Here is a 24,550-nt window from a genome sequence, read left to right as displayed (position 1 = left end):
GATGACGTCAGCGTCGCTCTTCCTCCCTTCCAGGACCTTGCGCAGCGTCGTTGCGTGGGGCGGAGCTTCGGGTCTCGCGCGCTTTCGGCGTCCACGCCCCTCTTCTTCCTGCTCGGCGTCCTGAAGATTGCGTCCGATGGCGGGAAGACGGCAGAAGACGGCGGGAAACGGTCCAAGATGGCGTCTGATGGCGGGAATCGGCTCCGGATGGCGGGAAACGACTCCGGACGGCAGGAAACTTCGCCACAGGTAAGTTACAAAAGTCTTTTTCAGGCACGCAGTACCCGATGGTTGCGGGCACGAAATCCTGCCGACTACGCCAAAGTTGACTCACCCCATGGGCCGCGTGGGGAACCCAGAACCGGGCCTGTTGTAGGATGCTGGGGGTTGTAGTCTCCGCGTGGCGGTGACCTGGTCCGTGGCTCAGGGTGGTCAAACCAGTGGCAGTCTATTTGTATTGTAATTGTCCGACTACGCCACCCGTGGATTGCGGTTAGTGGGGACCGCCGCTGCGCTGCAGACCATTGAGGCTAACATTATATGCGCAGCCAAGAATGGGATGACTCCCCACGGGAGAAGTATTGCCTCAGGGCAGCTAGAGTGAATGATGGTAGTGATGGTGTGGGCGTCCCAGTACTAATGGTGCTGGTGCGGCGATGAAACACAGAGACGTGTGGTTGCAGTTCAGGGTCTTTACTGATGTTATAAGGCAGACCCTCCCGGGAGTACTGGCTAGTATAAGGGGCCTGGTCAGTCTGTGAGCAAGCAGGATCTCCCCTGGCCAGGCGGAGTTGTAGGCCTCCCCGTCTATCTGCACTCTTCCTGGCTACCTTGCTGTAAGTGGTTACAAGTAGCCCACGTCCCTGAGTATACCGTGTGGTGCTCACCGGTATGGCTGGTGACTTGGGGCTTTCTGTTAGCCTCCGCTCCTGGATGGCGGCGCTGGTCCCTTCTTTGTAACTGAGCCTCCGGGCTTCTATGGCCAGAGGACCTGGAATCCCCTGCCGGCTGGTTTCTGCTGCTGGGTGTATATCAGTCCCCACAGCCTCGGACTCCGGTGTCCGGTTACTAAGTTGCTCTGCCAGGGCGAGCTATATCTCTGCTTCCAGCCCCTGGTCTTCTGCTCCTGCTCCTACAGAGCTCCTAGTTCTTGCTTTCCCTGTGTCTGCTGTCTTCCAGACCAGACTGCGTCTCTGTCTGGGACTTCACTCACTAATCCCGCCCCAGACCCAGTTTATAAGGGCAGATTCCTCCCCTCCCAGGTCAGGGCGGGCCGTGTTGCATGCTTAGGGCTCCTGCCCAGAGAAACCTCCCACTTGCTCTCAGACATAATATTTCTATTACTGTGGCAACCAGACCCCTGGGGTGCCACATTCCCCCCTAGTAAATTTTAGTACTCCGGGACTAAACACATTTTTAAAGAAACATAAATACAAGGTATAACAATAACAAGACAACATATTTACAAGAAACTTTAGTCTGTAGAGGTCACGGCGAGTCCGTAACCGGGTGTCCATATCACCCAAGGTGAAGTTCGTGTAACTGGAGCGTGTCCATGTCACCCAAGGTGAAGCTTTAAGCGAAGTAGGGGACCTGTCCAAAGCAAACCCCTTGCGTTGGCCTTGGGCGTGGCTGCAAGGCTGGAGATAGCTACTTTGGGCCGCAAGGAGGCCACGCCAGACAGGTTTTCTCTTCCGCGGCCGTCTTCACCAGAGGCACCAAGGTGCAACTATCTACAAAATTGTTCCAGTTATCCAGCGTCCATAACCTGTTAGTCCAAATAAATCTGCAGGGTAACTGAGAAACATAATTAGTAACAGGCAACAACAAAAACCATAAACAGTTAACAGATAAATTCACAGTGCATTAGTTATATTCTCCAGCGAGCGGGCATCTGACCCCTAGTGACTCTAGTGGACCTACGGAGCTCACTAACTCTTTCTGCACTACAGGGTGTAGGAGATGTTGTAGGTAAGCTGGGCAACTGTCTGCGCACTCTTTGGCTCACTAGGGGCACGGCAGGCTCACTACTAGCAGAGGGTTGATTCTCCTGGACTGCTGGTGTGGACTCTTCTGCCTCTTGGGCCAGCTGCTCTTCCAGCTCTACCGGTTCCTCTGTAGGCACTTGCGGGGCTGGCTGGAGAAAGGTGAGGACAGGTACCACGACAGCGCCGTTTACTTGTGTCCAAGACCGGGGGAAGTCTCCGAGTACGGTACTGATCATTTCTTCCCTTTCCTCTGCGGGTTGAGGGTTTTCTTGATCTTCTTCAGGGCTTTGCAGCTGCTCGGGACACTTCTTCAGGTGGTCTCTGGAGACAATGGCTGTGGTTTCTCCTCCATCCTTACTGATTACGCAGATTTTTGGGTTCTCATGACTTGAGGGCAGTATGGTGTACGGGTCCTTCTCCCACTGGTCGTCCAACTTGTGGAGCCGCCTCTTCCTCTTCAAGACCTGCTCTCCAGGTACCAGGGGAACAGCGGGAGCATACTGGTTATAAGCCTTCTCTTGCCTTTCTCTAGCTTGAGACAGACTTCGCTCGACGCTCTCCTGTACTTTCCGATACTGCTGCTGCCGTTCTGTATCCCAGTCTGCCTCTGGCGAGGTGTCCTCAGGTGTCAGGACTCCCATATCCAGGTCAATAGGCAGCTTACCAGGTCTTGCTCTCATTTGGTAAGCCGGGGTACAGTTGGTGGAACCTACAGGGATGTGATTGTACAAGTCCACCAAATTCCACCAAATTGGGCAGTTTCTCAGGCCACAGACTGCGTTCTTCCAGGGGCAACGTTTTTAGCAGATCTATCACCACCTGGTTCATCTTCTCGCAGAGTCCATTGCTTTGGGGGTGATAGGGCGTTGTTCTTATCTTCTTGCAGCCATACAGGTTGCAGAACTCCTGGAAGACCTCCGCTTCGAAGGCTGGTCCTTGGTCCGTCAGCACTTGGTCCGGGTACCCGTGTGGGCAGCAGAAGTGCTGCTGGAAGGCTCTAGCTGCTGTTTGAGCCATTAAGTCCTTAACAGGGACTACCACCAGGAACCGGGAGTAGTGATCTACGATTGTGAGGGCGTAGACATACCCAGATCTGCTTGGAGCCAGCTTCACATGGTCCAGGGCTACCAGTTCCAGTGGCTGCCTGGTGATGATGGGCTGCAGGGGAGTCTTCTGGCTGGCACGATCCTTTCTTCTTAGGTTGCACGGGCCACAGTCTCTGCACCACCTCTCGATGGCTCCTCTCATGCCTACCCAGTAGAACCGTTCACGCAACAAGAACTCCAGCTTCTTCCATCCGAAGTGTCCTGCTCCGTTGTATGCCTCCAGAACTATAGCCGCGTCTCGTCTTGGGACCACTACCTGCCAGGTCAACTCATGTGTTCGAGAGTTAACCATTCTCTGGCACAGCTTCTCCCTGTAGATGAACAGCTTACTTTTCTCCTTCCACAGTTGCTTGGTCTCCTCCGGAGCGTCTGGGTCAAGACTGGCATCGGCCTGGGTCAGCATTTCCTTCACCAAACGGACTGCAGGATCACTGTCTTGCGTCTCCGCCCAGTTGTAGTGGGGCAAGGGATTGAACGTCACAGAGCGCCTGTCCTTCACACGGTGGGAATACAGGGTAATCCCATGACGGTGGAACGCAGGGAGCTCGACTTCTTCCAGATCTTCTGGATCTCCCCCTACGTCCGGTAAGTTCGGCATTCTTGACAGGGCATCCGCGTTGGCATTTGAGCGTCCCGCCCGGTATTTGATGGTGAATTCAAAGTTGGACAGGCGGGCCATCCATCTCTGTTCCAGGGCACCGAGCCTTGCAGTGTCCAGGTGTGTCAACGGGTTGTTATCTGTGTACACGGTGAATTTGGAGGAGGCAAGGTAATGCTTGAAACGTTCGGTCACTGCCCACACTACTGCCAGGAACTCCAGCTTGAATGAGCTATAATTCTCAGGGTTCCTCTCCGTGGGCCGTAGCTTTCGGCTGGCGTAAGCGATTACCCGTTCTTTCCCCTGCTGGATCTGGGACAGTACGGCTCCTAGCCCGATGTTGCTTGCGTCCGTGTGGAGGATAAAGGGCTGGCTGTAATCAGGGTATGCCAGGATTTCATCCCCCGTGAGGGCCATCTTCAGCTGGCAGAAGGACTCCTCTTCCAGCTTTTCCCACCTGAAGGGCGGCTTCTGGTTTTTGTCTCTCCGAGATTGACCTATCAGGAGGTCCTGCATAGGGGTTGCCATTTTGGTGAAACCAGGAATGAATCTTCGGTAGTAGCCTACCAACCCGAGGAACTGCCGCACTTCCTTTATGCTGGAGGGTCTTGGACAGTCTTTAATCACGGTGATCTTATCGGGGTCGGGAGCCACTCCGTCAGCACTCACCACGTGTCCCAGGTATTGCACCTTTGGTTTCAGGAGGTGACACTTGGAGGGTTTCACCTTTAGGCCGTAGTTTGCCAGAGCTTCAAACACTTTGGCCAGGTGTTTCAGGTGGTCCTCGTAGGTCTTGGAATAAACGATGACATCGTCCAGGTATAACAGGACCGTCTCGAAATTCCGGTGTCCCAGACAGCATTCCATCAGCCGTTGGAAGGTTCCTGGTGCGTTGCAGAGCCCAAACGGCATACAGTTAAATTCGCTGAGACCCATCGGGGTGGTGAATGCGGTCTTCTCCCGGTCCGCCTCTGCTACAGGAACCTGCCAGTACCCGCTAGTGAGATCCAAAGTAGAGAAGAAGTTAGCAGATTTTAATGCAGCTAAGGACTCTTCTATCCTTGGTAACGGGTACGCATCTTTGTGTGTGATACAGTTGACCTTCCTGTAGTCTACACACATTCTCATGGTGTTGTCTTTCTTTTTCAGTAAGACTAGTGGAGCTGCCCAGGGGCTACAGCTGTCCCTGATTACCCCAGCCTCCTTCATGTCTCTTAGCATCCCCTTGGCGTGTTGATAGTGTGCAGGGGGTACGGGTCGGTATCTCTCCTTTATGGGAGGATGGTCTCCCGTGGGGATGTGATGTTCTACCCCCTTTACTCGCCCGAAGTCTAGCGGGTGTTTACTAAACACTCTCTCGTACTCTTGAACCACCCGATAGACTCCCTGTTTTTGGTGTGAGGGAGTGGAGTCAGTACCCAAATGCAGTTGCTGACACCAGTCCTCCATTGGTTTCTTAGAGCCGTTACCTTCCTCTGGTTGAGATGGAGGCAAGGGTTCCACGGCCTGTACCGAGTTCTGGTTGATGGTGAACAATTTGGCTAACGTGGCATACCGGGGCAGGTATACTTCTCTCTCCCCGATATTTATGATGCGGACGGGCACCCTCCCATGGCGTACATCGACCACCCCCCGTGCTGTCAAAATGGTGGGCCTACTGTCCGAGTAGACTGGTTCTACCATTGCTTGGTAGTCTCTACCTCTTAGACCAATAGCTGCCCGGCACCAAATCATCATTTCACTTTTCGGGGGCATGGCAATAGGGAACGGGTCACACATTCTCACGCTACCTATCTCACCACCAGATAGTTCCACCTGTTGCCGCTTCATAAGTGCCCGGATCTCTTTTTGGAGCACACGCTGCTGGCCGGAACTGGCGTTCTTGGCAACCTGCTGTAAAATGAGAATCACCTCTGCAAGACAATTTTCAATCACATTAGTTCCCAAGGTTATTCTAGCGTGACTCTCGTGACGGTCTATGTCCACTATAATCAGTCCTTGTGCCGCCAGTTCGACTTTACCGATCTTAATGGTCACCTCCTTGAATCCCACCTGCGGCACGGGCTGACCATTGCTGGCGATGGTACTCAGGTCGTCATCTGGGTAGCGGGTTATGTCCGAGTCATTCCAGTACTGCTTAAAGAGCACGTGCGGGATGGTGGTCACCTGTGACCCAGTGTCTAGTAGGGCACTCATAGGAATGCCATCCAGTACCACAGGCAAAATTGGACGTCCCCCTACGTATTTATCACGCCAGTTTGATGGGCCTGATGATCTTATGCCTGGGGGTTGGCCCTCTACCCCAGGTTGTGCCCGTTTAAATGACAGTACCTTGCCATATGTCCGGGTTGATTGCAGCTCGGCAGATGGGTCGTCTGTCCTCGTTGTATCTGTCGCTGGGTCTTCCTCTGGCCGGCGGGGTCCTCCTCAGTCGGCGCCACGGGACGTCCTCCGGTCCGGATGCCAGCTGGATCTTTCCTGGAGAAGAGACCTGTAAAGACTGCACAGTTCTGGTTAGCGCGGCAACGCTCTTAGTCAGCTCTTGGACCTGATGGTGCAGGTCTGTAGCCGGGTCACTGTTTAAAGCCTGCGCATCAGCTCCCACAGGCCCTGCAGACAAGGGAGCCGTCTCCTGGTGGTAAGTGATAGCAGGGCACCTGTGGGTCACAGCGCCACCTGGTGCCAGTTCTCGGAGCACCCGGATGGCTCTGTCCTTGAACTGTGCAAAGACCAGGTCAGGGTCCTGTAAGGCCATTGCCCGCAACTGGGTTCGGTGGGCATTGCACAGTAGACCCTCAATAAATTGTTCGGTCAACAGCTTGTCTTCATTTCCCACGCTGTCAGGGTCTGCCTGCTTAATGGCTCTCAGGGCTTCTTGTAGGTTTAGAGCATAGTCTCTTATACTCTCATGTGCCCGCTGTTTGCACCCGTAAAATCTGAGCTTTATTTCGGCTGAGGTGCGGGTGTCAAATGTGTCTTTCAGCCGGGCTAGTATTTCTCTGACAGTTCTCTTCCTCCTAGGTGGCCAGGACTTTACCTCCCTTTGGGCTGCCCCGATTAACTGGGCCACCAGGATGCTTACTTTTTGCTCCTCCGTGAGGGGGTATACCTGGAAGAGGCTATCCAGTCTTTCCCTAAAGTCACTAAGGGTATGTGACTCCCCTGAGTACTGGGGTAGCCAGGTTGCCCCCGGGATATAGGGCATGGTGAAAGGCATGACCGCAGCAGCGGTTGCCCTGGCGGCCAGTGTGGCGGTGGAGCTCCCCTCGGTGTCCGACATCCTCCTTCCCCCCCTAGTGGACCGTGGCCTACCTTGCGATGCTCTTCTTCCGTAGGCCGCGGCTCCGCAGTCGATCGTCGGGGTCGAGGACCTGGCGTCGCGCTCCGATGACGTCAGCATCGCTCTTCCTCCCTTCCAGGACCTTGTGCAGCATCGGTGCGTGGGGCGGAGCTTCGGGTCTCGCGCGCTTTCGGCGCACACGCCCCTCTTCTTCCTGCTCGGCGTCCTGAAGATGGCGTCCGATGGCGGGAAGACGGCAGAAGACGGCGGGAAACGGTCCAAGATGGCGTCTGATGGCGGGAATCGGCTCCGGATGGCGGGAAACGACTCCGGACGGCGGGAAACTTCGCCACAGGTAAGTTACAAAAGTCTTTTTCAGGCACGCAGTACCCGGTGGTTGCGGGCACGAAATCCTGCTGACTACGCCAAAGTTGACTCGCCCCCTGGGCCACGTGGGGAACCCGGAACCGGGCCTGTTGTAGGATGCTGGGGGTTGTAGTCTCCGCGTGGCGGTGACCTGGTCCGTGGCTCCGGGTGGTCAAACCAGTGGCAGTCTATTTGTATTGTAATTGTCCGACTGCGCCACCCGTGGATTGCGGTCAGTGGGGACCGCCGCTGCGCTGCAGACCACTGAGGCTGATGTTATATGCGCAGCCAAGAATGGGATGACTCCCCACGGGAGAAGTATTGCCTCAGGGCAGCTAGAGTGAATGATGGTAGTGATGGTGTGGGCGTCCCAGTACTAATGGTGCTGGTGCAGCGATGAAACACAGAGACGTGTGGTTACAGTTCAGGGTCTTTACTGATGTCATAAGGCAGACCCTCCCGGGAGTACTGGCTAGTATAAGGGGCCTGGTCAGTCTGTGAACAAGCAGGATCTCCCCTGGCCAGGCGGAGTTGTAGGCCTCCCCGTCTATCTGCACTCTTCCTGGCTACCTTGCTGTAAGTGGTTACAAGTAGCCCACGTCCCTGAGTATACCGTGTGGTGCTCACCCGTATGGCTGGTGACTTGGGGCCTTCTGTTAGCCTCCGCTCCTGGATGGCGGCGCTGGTCCCTTCTTTGTAACTGAGCCTCCGGGCTTCTATGGCCAGAGGACCTGGAATCCCCTGCCGGCTGGTTTCTGCTGCTGGGTGTATATCAGTCCCCACAGCCTCGGACTCCGGTGTCCGGTTACTAAGTTGCTCTGCCAGGGCAAGCTATATCTCTTCTTCCAGCCCCTGGTCTTCTGCTCCTGCTCCTACAGAGCTCCTAGTTCTTGCTTTCCCTGTGTCTGCTGTCTTCCAGACCAGACTGCGTCTCTGTCTGGGACTTCACTCACTAATCCCGCCCCAGACCCAGTTTATAAGGGCAGATTCCTCCCCTCCCAGGTCAGGGTGGGCCGTGTTGCATGCTTAGGGCTCCTGCCCAGAGAAACCTCCCACTTGCTCTCAGACATAATATTTCTATTACTGTGGCAACCAGACCCCTGGGGTGCCACATTCCCCCCTAGTAAATTTTAGTACTCCGGGACTAAACACATTTTTAAAGAAACATAAATACAAGGTATAACAATAACAAGACAACATATTTACAAGAAACTTTAGTCTGTAGAGGTCACGGCGTGTCCGTAACCGGGTGTCCATATCACCCAAGGTGAAGTTCGTGTAACTGGAGCGTGTCCATGTCACCCAAGGTGAAGCTTTAAGCGAAGTAGGGGGCCTGTCCAAAGCAAACCCCTTGCGTTGGCCTTGGGCGTGGCTGCAAGGCTGGAGATAGCTACTTTGGGCCGCAAGGAGGCCACGCCAGACAGGTTTTCTCTTCCGCGGCCGTCTTCACCAGAGGCACCAAGGTGCAACTATCTACAAAATTGTTCCGGTTATCCAGCGTCCATAACCTGTTAGTCCAAATAAATCTGCAGGGTAACTGAGAAACATAATTAGTAACAGGCAACAACAAAAACCATAAACAGTTAACAGATAAATTCACAGTGCATTAGTTATATTCTCCAGCGAGCGGGCATCTGACCTCTAGTGACTCTAGTGGACCTACGGAGCTCACTAACTCTTTCTGCACTACAGGGTGTAGGAGATGTTGTAGGTAAGCTGGGCAGCTGTCTGCGCACTCTTTGGCTCACTAGGGGCACGGCAGGCTCACTACTAGCAGAGGGTTGATTCTCCTGGACTGCTGGTGTGGACTCTTCTGCCTCTTGGGCCAGCTGCTCTTCCAGCTCTACCGGTTCCTCTGTAGGCACTTGCGGGGCTGGCTGGAGAAAGGTGAGGACAGGTACCACGACAGCGCCGTTTACTTGTGTCCAAGACCGGGGGAAGTCTCCGAGTACGGTACTGATCATTTCTTCCCTTTCCTCTGCGGGTTGAGGGTTTTCTTGATCTTCTTCAGGGCTTTGCAGCTGCTCGGGACACTTCTTCAGGTGGTCTCTGGAGACAATGGCTGTGGTTTCTCCTCCATCCTTACTGATTACGCAGATTTTTGGGTTCTCATGACTTGAGGGCAGTATGGTGTACGGGTCCTTCTCCCACTGGTTGTCCAACTTGTGGAGCCGCCTCTTCCTCTTCAAGACCTGCTCTCCAGGTACCAGGGGAACAGCGGGAGCATACTGGTTATAAGCCTTCTCTTGCCTTTCTCTAGCTTGAGACAGACTTCGCTCGACGCTCTCCTGTACTTTCCGATACTGCTGCTGCCGTTCTGTATCCCAGTCTGCCTCTGGCGAGGTGTCCTCAGGTGTCAGGACTCCCATATCCAGGTCAATAGGCAGCTTACCAGGTCTTGCTCTCATTTGGTAAGCCGGGGTACAGTTGGTGGAACCTACAGGGATGTGATTGTACAAGTCCACCAAATTCCACCAAATTGGGCAGTTTCTCAGGCCACAGACTGCGTTCTTCCAGGGGCAACGTTTTTAGCAGATCTATCACCACCTGGTTCATCGTCTCGCAGAGTCCATTGCTTTGGGGGTGATAGGGCGTTGTTCTTATCTTCTTGCAGCCATACAGGTTGCAGAACTCCTGGAAGACCTCCGCTTCGAAGGCTGGTCCTTGGTCCGTCAGCACTTGGTCCGGGTACCCGTGTGGGCGGCAGAAGTGCTGCTGGAAGGCTCTAGCTGCTGTTTGAGCCGTCAAGTCCTTAACAGGGACTACCACCAGGAACCGGGAGTAGTGATCTACGATTGTGAGGGCGTAGACATTCCCAGATCTGCTTGGAACCAGCTTCACATGGTCCAGGGCTACCAGTTCCAGTGGCTGCCTGGTGATGATGGGCTGCAGGGGAGTCTTCTGGCTGGCACGATCCTTTCTTCTTAGGTTGCACAGGCCACAGTCTCTGCACCACCTCTCGATGGCTCCTCTCATGCCTACCCAGTAGAACCGTTCACGCAACAAGAACTCCAGCTTCTTCCATCCGAAGTGTCCTGCTCTGTTGTATGCCTCCAGAACTATAGCCGCGTCTCGTCTTGGGACCACTACCTGCCAGGTCAACTCATGTGTTCGAGAGTTAACCATTCTCTGGCACAGCTTCTCCCTGTAGAGGAACAGCTTACTTTTCTCCTTCCACAGTTGCTTGGTCTCCTCCGGAGCGTCTGGGTCAAGACTGGCATCGGCCTGGGTCAGCATTTCCTTCACCAAACGGACTGCGGGATCACTGTCTTGCGTCTCCGCCCAGTTGTAGTGGGGCAAGGGATTGAACGTCACGGAGCGCCTGTCCTTCACACGGTGGGAATACAGGGTAATCCCATGACGGTGGAACGCAGGGAGCTCGACTTCTTCCAGATCTTCTGGATCTCCCCCTACGTCCGGTAAGTTCGGCATTCTTGACAGGGCATCCGCGTTGGCATTTGAGCGTCCCGCCCGGTATTTGATGGTGAATTCAAAGTTGGACAGGCGGGCCATCCATCTCTGTTCCAGGGCACCGAGCCTTGCAGTGTCCAGGTGTGTCAACGGGTTGTTATCCGTGTACACGGTGAATTTGGAGGAGGCAAGGTAATGCTTGAAACGTTCGGTCACTGCCCACACTACTGCCAGGAACTCCAGCTTGAATGAGCTATAATTCTCAGGGTTCCTCTCCGTGGGCCGTAGCTTTCGGCTGGCGTAAGCGATTACCCGTTCTTTCCCCTGCTGGATCTGGGACAGTACGGCTCCTAGCCCGATGTTGCTTGCGTCCGTGTGGAGGATAAAGGGCTGGCTGTAATCAGGGTATGCCAGGATTTCATCCCCCGTGAGGGCCATCTTCAGCTGGCAGAAGGACTCCTCTTCCAGCTTTTCCCACCTGAAGGGCGGCTTCTGGTTTTTGTCTCTCCGAGATTGACCTATCAGGAGGTCCTGCATAGGGGTTGTCATTTTGGTGAAACCAGGCATGAATCTTCGGTAGTAGCCTACCAACCCGAGGAACTGCCGCACTTCCTTTATGCTGGAGGGTCTTGGCCAGTCTTTAATCATGGTGATCTTATCGGGGTCGGGAGCCACTCCGTCAGCACTCACCACGTGTCCCAGGTATTGCACCTTTGGTTTCAGGAGGTGACACTTGGAGGGTTTCACCTTTAGGCCGTAGTTTGCCAGAGCTTCAAACACTTTGGCCAGGTGTTTCAGGTGGTCCTCGTAGGTCTTGGAATAAATGATGACATCGTCCAGGTATAACAGGACCGTCTCGAAATTCCGGTGTCCCAGACAGCATTCCATCAGCCGTTGGAAGGTTCCTGGTGCGTTGCAGAGCCCAAACGGCATACAGTTAAATTCGCTGAGACCCATCGGGGTGGTGAATGCGGTCTTCTCCCGGTCCGCCTCTGCTACAGGAACCTGCCAGTACCCGCTAGTGAGATCCAAAGTAGAGAAGAAGTTAGCAGATTTTAATGCAGCTAAGGACTCTTCTATCCTTGGTAACGGGTACGCATCTTTGTGTGTGATACAGTTGACCTTCCTGTAGTCTACACACATTCTCATGGTGTTGTCTTTCTTTTTCACTAAGACTAGTGGAGCTGCCCAGGGGCTACAGCTGTCCCTGATTACCCCAGCCTCCTTCATGTCTCTTAGCATCCCCTTGGCGTGTTGATAGTGTGCAGGGGGTACGGGTCGGTATCTCTCCTTTATGGGAGGATGGTCTCCCGTGGGGATGTGATGTTCTACCCCCTTTACTCGCCCGAAGTCTAGCGGGTGTTTACTAAACACTCTCTCGTACTCTTGAACCACCCGATAGACTCCCTGTTTTTGGTGTGAGGGAGTGGAGTCAGTACCCAAATGCAGTTGCTGACACCAGTCCTCCATTGGTTTCTTAGAGCCGTTACCTTCCTCTGGTTGAGATGGAGGCAAGGGTTCCACGGCCTGTACCGAGTTCTGGTTGATGGTGAACAATTTGGCTAACGTGGCATACCGGGGCAGGTATACTTCTCTCTCCCCGATATTTATGATGCGGACGGGCACCCTCCCATGGCGTACATCGACCACCCCCCGTGCTGTCAAAATGGTGGGCCTACTGTCCGAGTAGACTGGTTCTACCATTGCTTGGTAGTCTCTACCTCTTAGACCAATAGCTGCCCGGCACCAAACCATCATTTCACTTTTCGGGGGCATGGCAATAGGGAACGGGTCACACATTCTCACGCTACCTATCTCACCACCAGATAGTTCCACTTGTTGCCGCTTCATAAGTGCCCGGATCTCTTTTTGGAGCACACGCTGCTGGTCGGAACTGGCGTTGTTGGCAACCTGCTGTAAAATGAGAATCACCTATGCAAGACAATTTTCAATCACATTAGTTCCCAAGGTTATTCTAGGGTGACTCTCGTGATGGTCTATGTCCACTATAATCAGTCCTTGTGCCGCCAGTTCGACTTTACCGATCTTAATGGTCACCTCCTTGAATCCCACCTGCGGCACGGGCTGACCATTGCTGGCGATGATACTCAGGTCGTCATCTGGGTAGCGGGTTATGTCCGAGTCATTCCAGTACTGCTTAAAGAGCACGTGCGGGATGGTGGTCACCTGTGACCCAGTGTCTAGTAGGGCACTCATAGGAATGCCATCCAGTACCACCGGCAAGATTGGACGTCCCCCTACGTATTTATCACGCCAGTTTGATGGGCCTGATGATCTTATGCCTGGGGGTTGGCCTCTACCCCAGGTTGTGCCCGTTTAAATGACAGTACCTTGCCATATGTCCGGGTTGATTGCAGCGGCGGCAGATGGGTCGTCCGTCCTTGTTGTATCTGTCGCTGGGTCTTCCTCTGGCCGGCGGGGTCCTCCTCAGTCGGCGCCATGGGACGTCCTCCGGTCCGGATGCCAGCTGGATCTTTCCTGGAGAAGAGACCTGTAAAGACTGCACAGTTCTGGTTAGCGCGGCAACGCTCTTAGTCAGCTCTTGGACCTGATGGTGCAGGTCTGTAGCCGGGTCACTGTTTAAAGCCTGCGCATCAGCTCCCACAGGCCCTGCAGACAAGGGAGCCGTCTCCTGGTGGTAAGTGATAGCAGGGCGCCTGTGGGTCACAGCGCCACCTGGTGCCGGTTCTCGGAGCACCCGGATGGCTCTGTCCTTGAACTGTGCAAAGACCAGGTCAGGGTCCTGTAAGGCCATTGCCCGCAACTGGGTTCGGTAGGCATTGCACAGTAGACCCTCAATAAATTGTTCGGTCAACAGCTTGTCTTCATTTCCCACGCTGTCAGGGTCTGCCTGCTTAATGGCTCTCAGGGCCTCTTGTAGGTTTAGAGCATAGTCTCTTATACTCTCATGTGCCCGCTGTTTGCACCCGTAAAATCTGAGCTTTATTTCGGCTGAGGTGCGGGTGTCAAATGTGTCTTTCAGCCGGGCTAGTATTTCTCTGACAGTTCTCTTCCTCCTAGGTGGCCAGGACTTTACCTCCCTTTGGGCTGCCCCGATTAACTGGGCCACCAGGATGCTTACTTTTTGCTCCTCCGTGAGGGGGTATACCTGGAAGAGGCTATCCAGTCTTTCCCTAAAGTCACTAAGGGTATGTGACTCCCCTGAGTACTGGGGTAGCCAGGTTGCCCCCGGGATATAGGGCATGGTGAAAGGCATGACCGCAGCAGCGGTTGCGCTGGCGGCCAGTGTGGCGGTGGAGCTCCCCTCGGTGTCCGACATCCTCCTTCCCCCCCTAGTGGACCGTGGCCTACCTTGCGATGCTCTTCTTCCGTAGGCCGCGGCTCCGCAGTCGATCGTCGGGGTCGAGGACCTGGCGTCGCGCTCTGATGACGTCAGCATCGCTCTTCCTCCCTTCCAGGACCTTGCGCAGCGTCGGTGCGTGGGGCGGAGCTTCGGGTCTCACGCGCTTTCGGCGCACACGCCCCTCTTCTTCCTGCTCGGCGTCCTGAAGATGGCGTCCGATGGCGGGAAGACGGCAGAAGACGGCGGGAAACGGTCCAAGATGGCGTCTAATGGCGGGAATCGGCTCCGGATGGCGGGAAACGACTCCGGACGGCGGGAAACACAGGTAAGTTACAAAAGCGTTTTTCAGGCACGCAGTACCCAGTGGTTGCGGGCACGAAATCCTGCCGACTACGCCAAAGTTGACTCGCCCCCTGGGCCACGTGGGGAACCCGGGACCGGGCCTGTTGTAGGATGCTGGGGGTTGTAGTCTCCGTGTGGCGGTGACCTGGTCCGTGGCTCCGGGTGGTCAAACCAGTGGCAGTCTATTTGTATTGTAATTGTCCGACTGCGCCACCCGTGGATTGCGGTCAGTGGGGACCGCCGCTGTGCTGCAGACCACTGAGGCTGATGTTATATGCGCAGCCAAGAATGGGATGACTCCCCACGGGAGAAGTATTGCCTCAGGGCAGCTAGAGTGAATGATGGTAGTGATGGTGTGGGCGTCCCAGTACTAATGGTGCTGGTGCAGCGATGAAACACAGAGACGAGTGGTTGCAGTTCAGGGTCTTTACTGATGTTATAAGGCAGACCCTCCCGGGAGTACTGGCTAGTATAAGGGGCCTGGTCAGTCTGTGAACAAGCAGGATCTCCCCTGGCCAGGCGGAGTTGTAGGCCTCCCCGTCTATCTGCACTCTTCCTGGCTACCTTGCTGTAAGTGGTTACAAGTAGCCCACGTCCCTGAGTATACCGTGTGGTGCTCACCCGTATGGCTGGTGACTTGGGGCCTTCTGTTAGCCTCCGCTCCTGGATGGAGGCGCTGGTCCCTTCTTTGTGACTGAGCCTCCGGGCTTCTATGGCCAGAGGACCTGGAATCCCCTGCCGGCTGGTTTCTGCTGCTGGGTGTATATCAGTCCCCACAGCCTCGGACTCCGGTGTCCGGTTACTAAGTTGCTCTGCCAGGGCGAGCTATATCTCTGCTTCCAGCCCCTGGTCTTCTGCTCCTGCTCCTACAGAGCTCCTAGTTCTTGCTTTCCCTGTGTCTGCTGTCTTCCAGACCAGACTGCGTCTCTGTCTGGGACTTCACTCACTAATCCCGCCCCAGACCCAGTTTATAAGGGCAGATTCCTCCCCTCCCAGGTCTGGGCGGGCCGTGTTGCATGCTTAGGGCTCCTGCCCAGAGAAACCTCCCACTTGCTCTCAGACATAATATTTCTATTACTGTGGCAACCAGACCCCTGTGGTGCCACATTACCTTAACAGGCACATATATCAGTCACGTAATGCAGGCCTAGGTAAAGCGTGGCACACAGGCCACATGTAGTGAGTCAGTGCCGGAGGCTTGGTTATAGCTGCCGCTTGCTATGTACTGAGCAGTGACTTGATCCAGCTGCACACATATGACTGAAAGCCTGGGCCTGCCAGGTTGAACAAAGTTAATTGTTTCCTATCAGTGGGGCTCTCAGTACGGGCGCCATGTAGCTTCAGAACACTATTAATCTTCAGATTAAGCCCATATCTGCAGGTTAACAGCTTTTTTTACATGACAGGTTCCCTTCAAGGCTGAATAACAATGTAGTATGATTTATAAACAGCTGTAATTTATATGGTTTTAGCTGCTACACGTAATATTATGCATTACAATAAGCCCTATTATAACATGTAGTAGCAGTATCACCTATACAACAGACTTAATTCTGCTCAATATTAAGCCATACAAATCTTAAATAATAATAAAAATAATAATAATAATAATAATCAGAATTAAATTTGTTCTGTTGGTTCAGCCCTCCACAACAGGGTCTCTCATATGGCCCCTTAGGAAAATTAATTGTCCGCCTCTGACATAATGTTATAGAGATGTAGCAAAGATTAATTACCACAGCACTAATGCCATATCATCTTTCCTCATTAGTTTTCCATAGGACTGCAGGTGATTTGCCATAACAAACACCACGGCCACCTCCATAAGACGCAATCCGGTTCCACAAATCACACAGACTGGCAAGCACAGTTGTCTTGGTGGCAACACCACGTACACCCACTTTAGGTGACACACTGGACACCTTAATCCATTGCAGCAGCATTAGCTGCCTGGGTATTCCACATTGTTCCTGAAGACTCTCCAGCTTCATTGGTCTAAAAACCTACAATCCTGGTTGATTAGAAGCCCCTGATGAAAACCCCGGTGGGGCTGAAACGTTGGGCATTTACTTACCGGAGAATCATTAAAAGGAATTTGATTTGGAATTGAAACTACTGACTCTTTGTATCTATTTTTGAGTGCCGGAACCTTATTCTACTTATTTGCCATAACAATGACCCCAGGATAAATAATATTTTCAGCTCAGCTTCATCATTTCAAAACACAATACGATGGTGAGATGGTAAGGAACAGACATTGTTGCAGTATTGGACTCTGGCCACAAGAGGTCACTGTTGCCACTATTGCAGACCTCATGGTGTTTTTGAGTTTGAGGAGACAGCTGACTGGAGTATGACAATCCACTGCCATCCTGGGAGCTCAGAGTTCGCTCTTTTCAAGAAACTGACCAGACTGCTGGAGAAACGTATACCTGTTCCCGTGACGCCTATTAGTAAGAAAGAATTACTTTGGGGGGGTACTGGATGCAGAGTTGGATTCCCCCCAAGGCATCTGCTGTGACGTGGAGGACATCCTGCTAGCCTAACAGGCTAAAACTACGCTCCAGATTACAAGTCCAGGATTCACTCCTCAGCCTCCCAGTTAAATAGTCAAACAGACAATAAGCCAGCCTCATCAGTGAACAGGTTATGGCTGGTAAGTCCTGAACTCAGGCCCCGCCACAGGGATCCTGGTGGAAGTGTGCATACAGACTTAGAGAGAATTTGGTGCCAAATATAGAGACATTGCTTGCTTGTAGAACTGCATAATCAGAGCCAAATACTCACCTCATTAGGGGGAACCTGTATATATATAGCCTAACAGAATTGTAATCTTAGAGAATTGATAAGTTTGTGATTCTTTGTGCTGCACCACTGCAGGGACTGTCTCTTGCACCCATCTAATTACACCTTTGCCCTTGGTTAACTCTCATTTATCACATTAGGCGGAACCACAGCTCAGGCAAATTATAGTCTATCAGATAGATACTATTAGTTGTGCAGTGCAGGGGTCGTAGCCGACCCGGGCTAGGTATGTGTGAAATGTAACTGTGCTTCTTTCTTGCGTTGATGGGGTAACTCAGGTTCCATTGTTAGTAAAAAGTAGTTCCTTGACAAATTGTCTGGTTGTGTTCTTTATCCTCGGCCCACTGTATTCTGGGAGAAACCACCCTGGTACATGGTATACATGATTCCCACGAATGTTCCCGCCATACTGTTATCAGAGACAGTTTTAAAGAACAGTTGTAGGATGGTGGGACAGCAGTCCAGCGCTTCAGGGATGGAGATATATGCTGACCCACCAAAGTGGTACAAAGTATAGATACCAGTGTTCAAAAGAATATAAACCTTGTTTCCTGCAGATATCAGCTCATCCATTTATATATGCTAATGTATGATATGTATAAGCTGCAATGGCGTCATGTGACAACAGGAGGTCACTGTTTCCTTACTACTCTCTGCTAAGTTTGTTTTTCAACGGAAATTGGTATTTAGGGGAGATGGCAAAGGTGGGCGAGTACAGCCGGAGGCCCGCATGAGGAGTGACGGTTGTCGGAGAAGGACACCAACCACGATTGTCTGGATGGATATACCCCCATTTGGGAAGGAAGCCCCCTCAACTGCCTGCTAGCACCTAATGAGTCAGACCCGGGTCTGTAAGAGATTTAAGGCCCTCGGCATCATTGTAGAGGTATAACCGTGCACGCAACTACATTTTTTTGGCGCCTAAACCAAAGTCTGATCAGAGGCCTGTATATAGCTAGTCAGTTAGTTACATGGTGTTTTTGCACAGGCCAGAACTTTCCCCACTACAAAGTCATTATCTCAGTAAATTAAAATAATAAACAAAAAACACCTGCAAGGGCTTCTTATGCATTTAAAAAGGTCCCTTAGTCTGTTTCAGTAGGCTCCACAATCATGGGGAAGACTGCTGACGTTACAGATGTCCAGAAGGCAGTCATTGACACACTCCACAAGGTCCCAGAGTTCCAGTTTTCATTTGGAAATCAAGGTCCCAGAGTCTGGAGGAAGAGTAGAGAGGTACACAATACAATCTGCTTGAGGTCTAGTGTGAAGTTTCCACAATCAGTGATGGCTTGGGAAGCCATGTCATCTGCTAGTGTAGGTTCACAGAGTTTTATCAAGACCAAAGTCAGCGCAGCCGTCTACCAGGAAATTTTAGAGCACTTCATACTTCCCTCTGCCGACAAGCTTTTCGGAGATGGAAATATCATTCTCCAGCAGGACTTGGCACCTATCCACACTGCCAAAAGTACCAATACCTGGTTTACAAACAACAGTATCACTGTGCTTGATTGGCCAGCAAACTCGTCTGACCTTAACCCCATAGAGAATCTATGGGGTATTGTCAAGAGGAAGATGAGAGACACCAGACCCAACAATGCAGACGAGCTGAAGGCTGCTATCAAAGCAACCTGGGCTTCCATAACACCTCAGCAGTGCCACAGGCTGATCGCCTCCATGCCACGCCACATTGATGCAGTAATTGATGCAAAAGGAGCTCCGACCAAGTATTGAGTGCATGTACTGAACATACATTTCAGTAGGCAAACATTTTGGATTTTAAAAACATTTTTCAAGCTGTTGTTATAAAGTATTCTAATTTACTGAGATAATGACTTTTGTGTTTTCATTGGCTGTAAGCCATAATCATCAACATTAACAGAAATAAACACTTGAAATAGATAACTCTGTTTGTAATGACTCTATATAATGTATGAGTTTCACTTTTTGTATTGAAGAACTGAAATAAATTAACTTCTTTATGATATTCTAATTTAGTGAGATGCACCTGTATATGGTGGTCTGTGGAAATTGCACATGTGCAAAATACTGGTGAACAGCCAGTCATACGACTGTTATCTGTGAGAAAGAGGCTCCTTAATATTAGAAATGCATAAAATTAAGGCTTGTATAAGGTGCCAGACACAGATATGTGTAGTGCACCATGCTGGCCAACAGACTGTTTGTCACACCCATACTCTTAGATCAGGCAGGCTGCCCACCACTAATGGAACACCACAAGGACAAACAACCAAAGTGTTAGGCCAGCGCAAAAACTTTTTTTTTTAAATGCATATAATGTACGTAAAGTATGGCTACGAATCCTCCCACTAAGTAATCTTTTGGCACTTACCTTTCCCTGCTCTTCTGTACCAAGCTGGTGTTTGCATACCTATCTCCTTTTTATGACTTATGAAAACGACAGCTCCAATCATTCCTTTCCCTCCTTACTGTGCACATCAGCATGTCAAAGAAGCGACTCTGCCCAATACGCAGCATTCTACATTGTCCACCTCCTTCTGGCTGCTCTGTCACCTCCTCATGCTCTCTTGCATCACACGGGATAAATAATCCTCCGCAGCATCTGTAGAGTTCTGCTGTTTCTACACCAGAAACTTCTGCTCTACTCCCTACAGTCATATATATATATATATGTATATATATATATATATATATATATATATATATATATATATATATATATATATACAGTTAGGTCAAGAAATATTTGGACAGTGACCGAATCCTTGTCATTTGGGCTCTGCATGCCACTATTTAGATTTTAGATTTAAAATGAAACAACTTAGATGCAATTAAAATGTAGACTTTCAAGTTTAATTAACCCCTTTACAACCTTAGACGTATCCATACGTCCAGGTTGCCTGGTACTTAAAGACCTTGGACATATAGATAAGTCATGGCGATTGCCTGCGTACAGGGGCTGAGCGCGTGCAAGGCTTCCTCTGTCTGCTCTCTAAATGCTGTGATCGATTTAGATCCCAGCACTTTAACCCCCTAAATACTCTGATCGAAATTGATCACATCATTTAGAGAGCAGAAAAAAAAGACAAAAGTAAAAATGGTAACACTGAAAACATCATCTTATCCCACAGAAAACAAGCTGCCATACAGCTTAATTAGAGGAAAAATAAAAAAGTTATAGCTCTCAGAATAAAGCGATGCAAAAATACGGTAACGCGGAATGGCATAAAAACCCCTACCCAAAAACAATTCGTAAATTGTTGGTTTTTGCTCATTCTACCTCCCAAAAATTGGAATAAAAAGAAAAAAAATGTAATGTGCCCGAAAATGGCACCAATAAAAACATCAACTTATCCCGCAAAAAAAACGAGCCCTCACATGACTGTTGGCCAAACTATGAAAAAATTATAGTTTTCAAAATATGGTGATGCAAAAAATTTTTTTTGTAAAAATAAGAATCTTTTAATGTGTGACAGCAGACAAACATAAAAACCAACTATAAATCTGGTATTGCTATAATCGCAGTAAGGCTCAGCTCACATTTATCCTGCACTCTACGCTGAACACTTACACTGGGGTTTCCGTTTGAATTTCTGAAATACGTGATTCAGACGGAACCCCTTGTGGAAGAATCCCAATAATGAGGCAGATTGAGGCACTATGGATACCGTCTGGCCTGTGATACGGCGGTGTCCGTCTTTTTGAGCATGCATAAAAATGCTGCTGGCCACAGTTTTGTGCACTTCTGAAAAGAAGGACAATACCGAATAGAGGCCAGACGGAGTCGAGAGTAACTCTGCTGCCTCATTATAGTGGATGGATCTGAATCAAGTCACTCAGAGATTTAGATGGAAACTTCGATGTAAGCACTCAGCTTAGAGTGCTGGAGAAATCTGATCCCAAACGTTATGTAAAATGATCCTAACAAAAGCTTCAAATCAATCCACAATAAAAGCCCCCACTGGGGTCCGTCATCTGTATATCGATCTACATACATCTATATCTGTCTATATATTCATCCATATACATCTATATAACGGAAATAAAGGGTCCTTCAACGTTACTGGTAGTACAAAGGCTCTGGAAAAGCATTGTGGCTCCTTGCCCTCCAAAAGAAATCCTGCAAAATCTGCACTCCCATATCCAAATGCCCCTCTTCCTTCTGAGCCCCTGTGTGCCTAAACCGCAGTTAGCATTCACATGTTTGCCATTTCTGTAGCAATGAGAGCTTGCCTAATTTATGGGTGCATGCAGGGCCGTCATCAGGGCATTACTGCCCTTACTGGAGTATGGGGCCCAGTGAGCAGAGGGGCCCGACGGGGCCACCACGTCTGCTCGACGGGCCCCAGCAAACTGAACTTGCGTCCTCAGATGCTGTTCACTTTAAATCTATTACCGTACGGGAATCTCTCGCACAGCAATAGTTAACAGTCGCCAGCCAATCACAGGCCGGCAGCTGCCTGACATCCGTGGCACGTCACCAGCATATGACATCCCTGCCGACCTGTGACTGTCTGGCATCCACGCCTCAGATGAGAAGAAGAGATGCCGCTGAAGCAGCAGCAAGGTAAGGAAAAACTTTTTTACTTTCTTGTAAAGCGGAGACAAGGGGCAGCATGAGGAGGAGACATGGGGGCAGCATGAGGAGGAGACCTGGGACAGCATGATGAGCAGCCATGGGGTAGCTGGATGAGCAGACATGGGGGCAACATTAAGAGGAGGAGGAGACATGGGGGCAGCATGATGATGAGACATGGGGGTTGGATGGTGATGAGACACATGGGGACAGGTTGGTGATGATGAGATACATGGGGCAGAATGGTGATGAGACACATGGGGGCAGAATGGTGATGAGACACATGGGGGCAGAATGGTGATGAGACACATGGGGGCAGAATGGTGATGAGACACATGGAGGCAGGATGGTGATGATGAGACACATGGGGCAGCATGATGAGGAGACATGGGGGCAGGATGGTGTTGAGAAACATGGGGCAGAATGATGATGAGACACAAAGGGGCAGAATGATGATGATGAGGCACATGTGGGCAGAATGATGATGCGACACATAGGGGCAGAATGATGATGATGAGACACATGGGGGCAGAATGATGATGAGACACATGGGGGAAGCATGATGAGGAGACATAGGTGCAGGCTGGTGATGATGAGACACATGGATGCAGGCTGGTGATGATGAGGCACATGGGGGCATGCTGGTGATGATGAGATACATGGGGCAGGATGGTGATGATGAGTCACATGGGGCAGGCTTTATTTTAATTTTGAAGACACTGTTGTCAGTGGGGAGGGGACCCTGTTACTGTGCAGGTGTGAGATGTGTGTCGGTTCACCAGAGTGATATAATTATGTAAATCTGTATCCAGACCACTATAACACTGTACTTGTTGAAAGAATGTATATATATATTTTGATGTCAGGTTTTAACTCTGTGAATGATTTAAAATGCATTACATTACATGATTATATACCAAGAATAAGCAGTTAATATATTGATGATAGGGAGTTCAGTGCATGCTGTTAGAGGGTAGTAATGGTGAAATCTGCCCAACAACCAAAGGAGAGTTGGTGATTGGTCTAGCTCCAGTGTGGGAGGGGCTTAGTTAATATGCTCAGGGATTTTCCCAGTGACAATTGAAAACATACGTGACAGGAATAAGTGGAGTGGCCATCTTGGGGGTAGTCTGGAATATGTCCTGAACAGAAGAGGATGCTCTGGAAGGGAATTCAGCAGAATCTGTTTGTGAGAACAGCACAGCATTTTAGTAGTGGACAGTTATTGAACTGTGTACGACTTTATTCACGGCTAAAAGGCCGTCACCGTAGTTTGTTTTGGGTACTCTCGACTCTTGAACACGGACTGTTCCTCTGTAAACACTATGGGAAGGGAAAGGGAAATTTGGTTGGGGAAATAGAGGAAATATTTGTAAGATTGTAAAACCTCAGTGTTGTACCACAGGCTAGCCTGTACGTTACATGCATACAATTAATCCAATTCTTAAGGTGTAAAACGGTAATAGGCGGCCAGTTTAGACAGGTACGCCAGCAGGCAAATCTATAAAAAAAAGTAAATACAGATTGCTTAGGTGCCACGCTGTATACCACTGAGGTTCCAGCTGTTGACTAATGTTTGCATAATGTTTAAATGTTTTGTATTGTTGGGGTGAAAATATACACTTAAATAAGTAAAATAGTTCTTTTGAGATCAAACTGTGTAAGAGTTTGTTTTCTTGCCCCCGTGGCTCCGCCATTTCCTGAAGAACACTCCCAGTACACAGCTTACACAGGGCGGCGCTATGTCACTTTTTTTCTTCATCTGGTGTAGTGTAGAAGTTGGGGAAAAAATTGTGGAATATGCTCTGCAAACTGCTCTAGATAACTGTGTTATTTTCTGCAGAGACGAGTCCTGGCTGGAAGAAGTGATAGCGGTCTGTGCTGGATGAAGGAGAAAAGTGAAGATGAAGGATTTCAACTAGAGACATCACTGGTGAGTCGGTGTGTTACCTGGATGCTTACACTGTACTACACTACATACTATACACAAGGCTCCTGTGTATAATGTCACTGGTGATCCCTGTATTACCTGTACACTTACACTATACACTGTATACTATGTACAGAGCTCCTGTGTATAATGGCATTTATGGTAATATTAGTATTGTGTTTTTTTTATTAATGATCAGTATTGTAGTATTCAGTCACTATGGGGTGGTAATATGTGGTCTGGCCATGGTATGGCATATTTGTTTCTTGTATGTGGTGGTAATATTTGGCCTATTCATGATGTGACGGTATTTATTACTTGAATGTAGTATTATTCGGTCACTATAAGGTGGTAATATGTGGTCTGGTCATGGTGTGATGGTATTTGTTCCTTTTATGTGGTCTAGTCATGGTGTGACGGTATTTGTTCCTTGTATGTGGTATTAGTGGTCATTTTTAAAAAAATGTATGTGACACATTCCCTTAAAGGAAAATATATCAAAAAGAGTATTGGGTATTATAAGAAATGTTTAATAGGTTAGAGTAGAGTAAGGCCCGGCCAGAAGGGTCTACCTTGTCATGGTGGCGGTTTAAAAAATCTTTTGGCCAAAACAAAAGCTGCTGGCTATGAATGTGATATGGTTCAATGGGAACTGTTACTGTGTGATTGGGGAGGATGTTGTGCAGAAGTGGAATTTTTCCAAGAGTGGGTGGTGGGGACTGTGGAAGGTTCAAGGGGTGGAGGCGGAGCTGGGTGAAGGCGGAGCTGGGTGGAGCCTGGGCAGAGTGTGAAAGTGGCCTGAAAATTTTGCCAGTATGGGGCCCTGAAATTCCTGGTGGCA

At 50.4% G+C, this 24,550-nt stretch overlaps 1 protein-coding gene across 5 annotated transcripts in view; it reads right to left on the bottom strand.

The window, feature by feature from the left end:
• The window catches only part of LOC141259633 (amine sulfotransferase-like), a 295,064-nt gene extending 275,373 nt beyond the window's left edge, over positions 1-19,691 (bottom strand). For 2 of the 5 annotated variants that reach the window (XR_012318444.1, XM_073675896.1), the window contains exon 1: positions 19,575-19,691. Coding sequence is in view for 2 of the 5 variants with exons in the window: in XM_073675894.1 (XP_073531995.1) it covers positions 6,010-7,092 (1,083 nt within the window). In the remaining 3 variants the exon portion in view is untranslated. Of the gene's footprint in view, positions 1-5,082; positions 8,876-19,574 lie in introns of those variants that run through there. The other 3 variants (XM_073675894.1, XM_073675895.1, XM_073675897.1) reach the window with 3 other exon arrangements.
• Between the last annotated feature and the right edge of the window lie 4,859 nt (positions 19,692-24,550).

This window comes from Phyllobates terribilis, unplaced genomic scaffold, assembly GCF_046119375.1.
Source record: "Phyllobates terribilis strain yellow unplaced genomic scaffold, ASM4611937v1 Scaffold_3__8_contigs__length_932513732, whole genome shotgun sequence".
Taxonomy (NCBI): domain Eukaryota; kingdom Metazoa; phylum Chordata; class Amphibia; order Anura; family Dendrobatidae; genus Phyllobates; species Phyllobates terribilis.
This window is presented reverse-complemented; position numbering and strand designations above follow the sequence as displayed.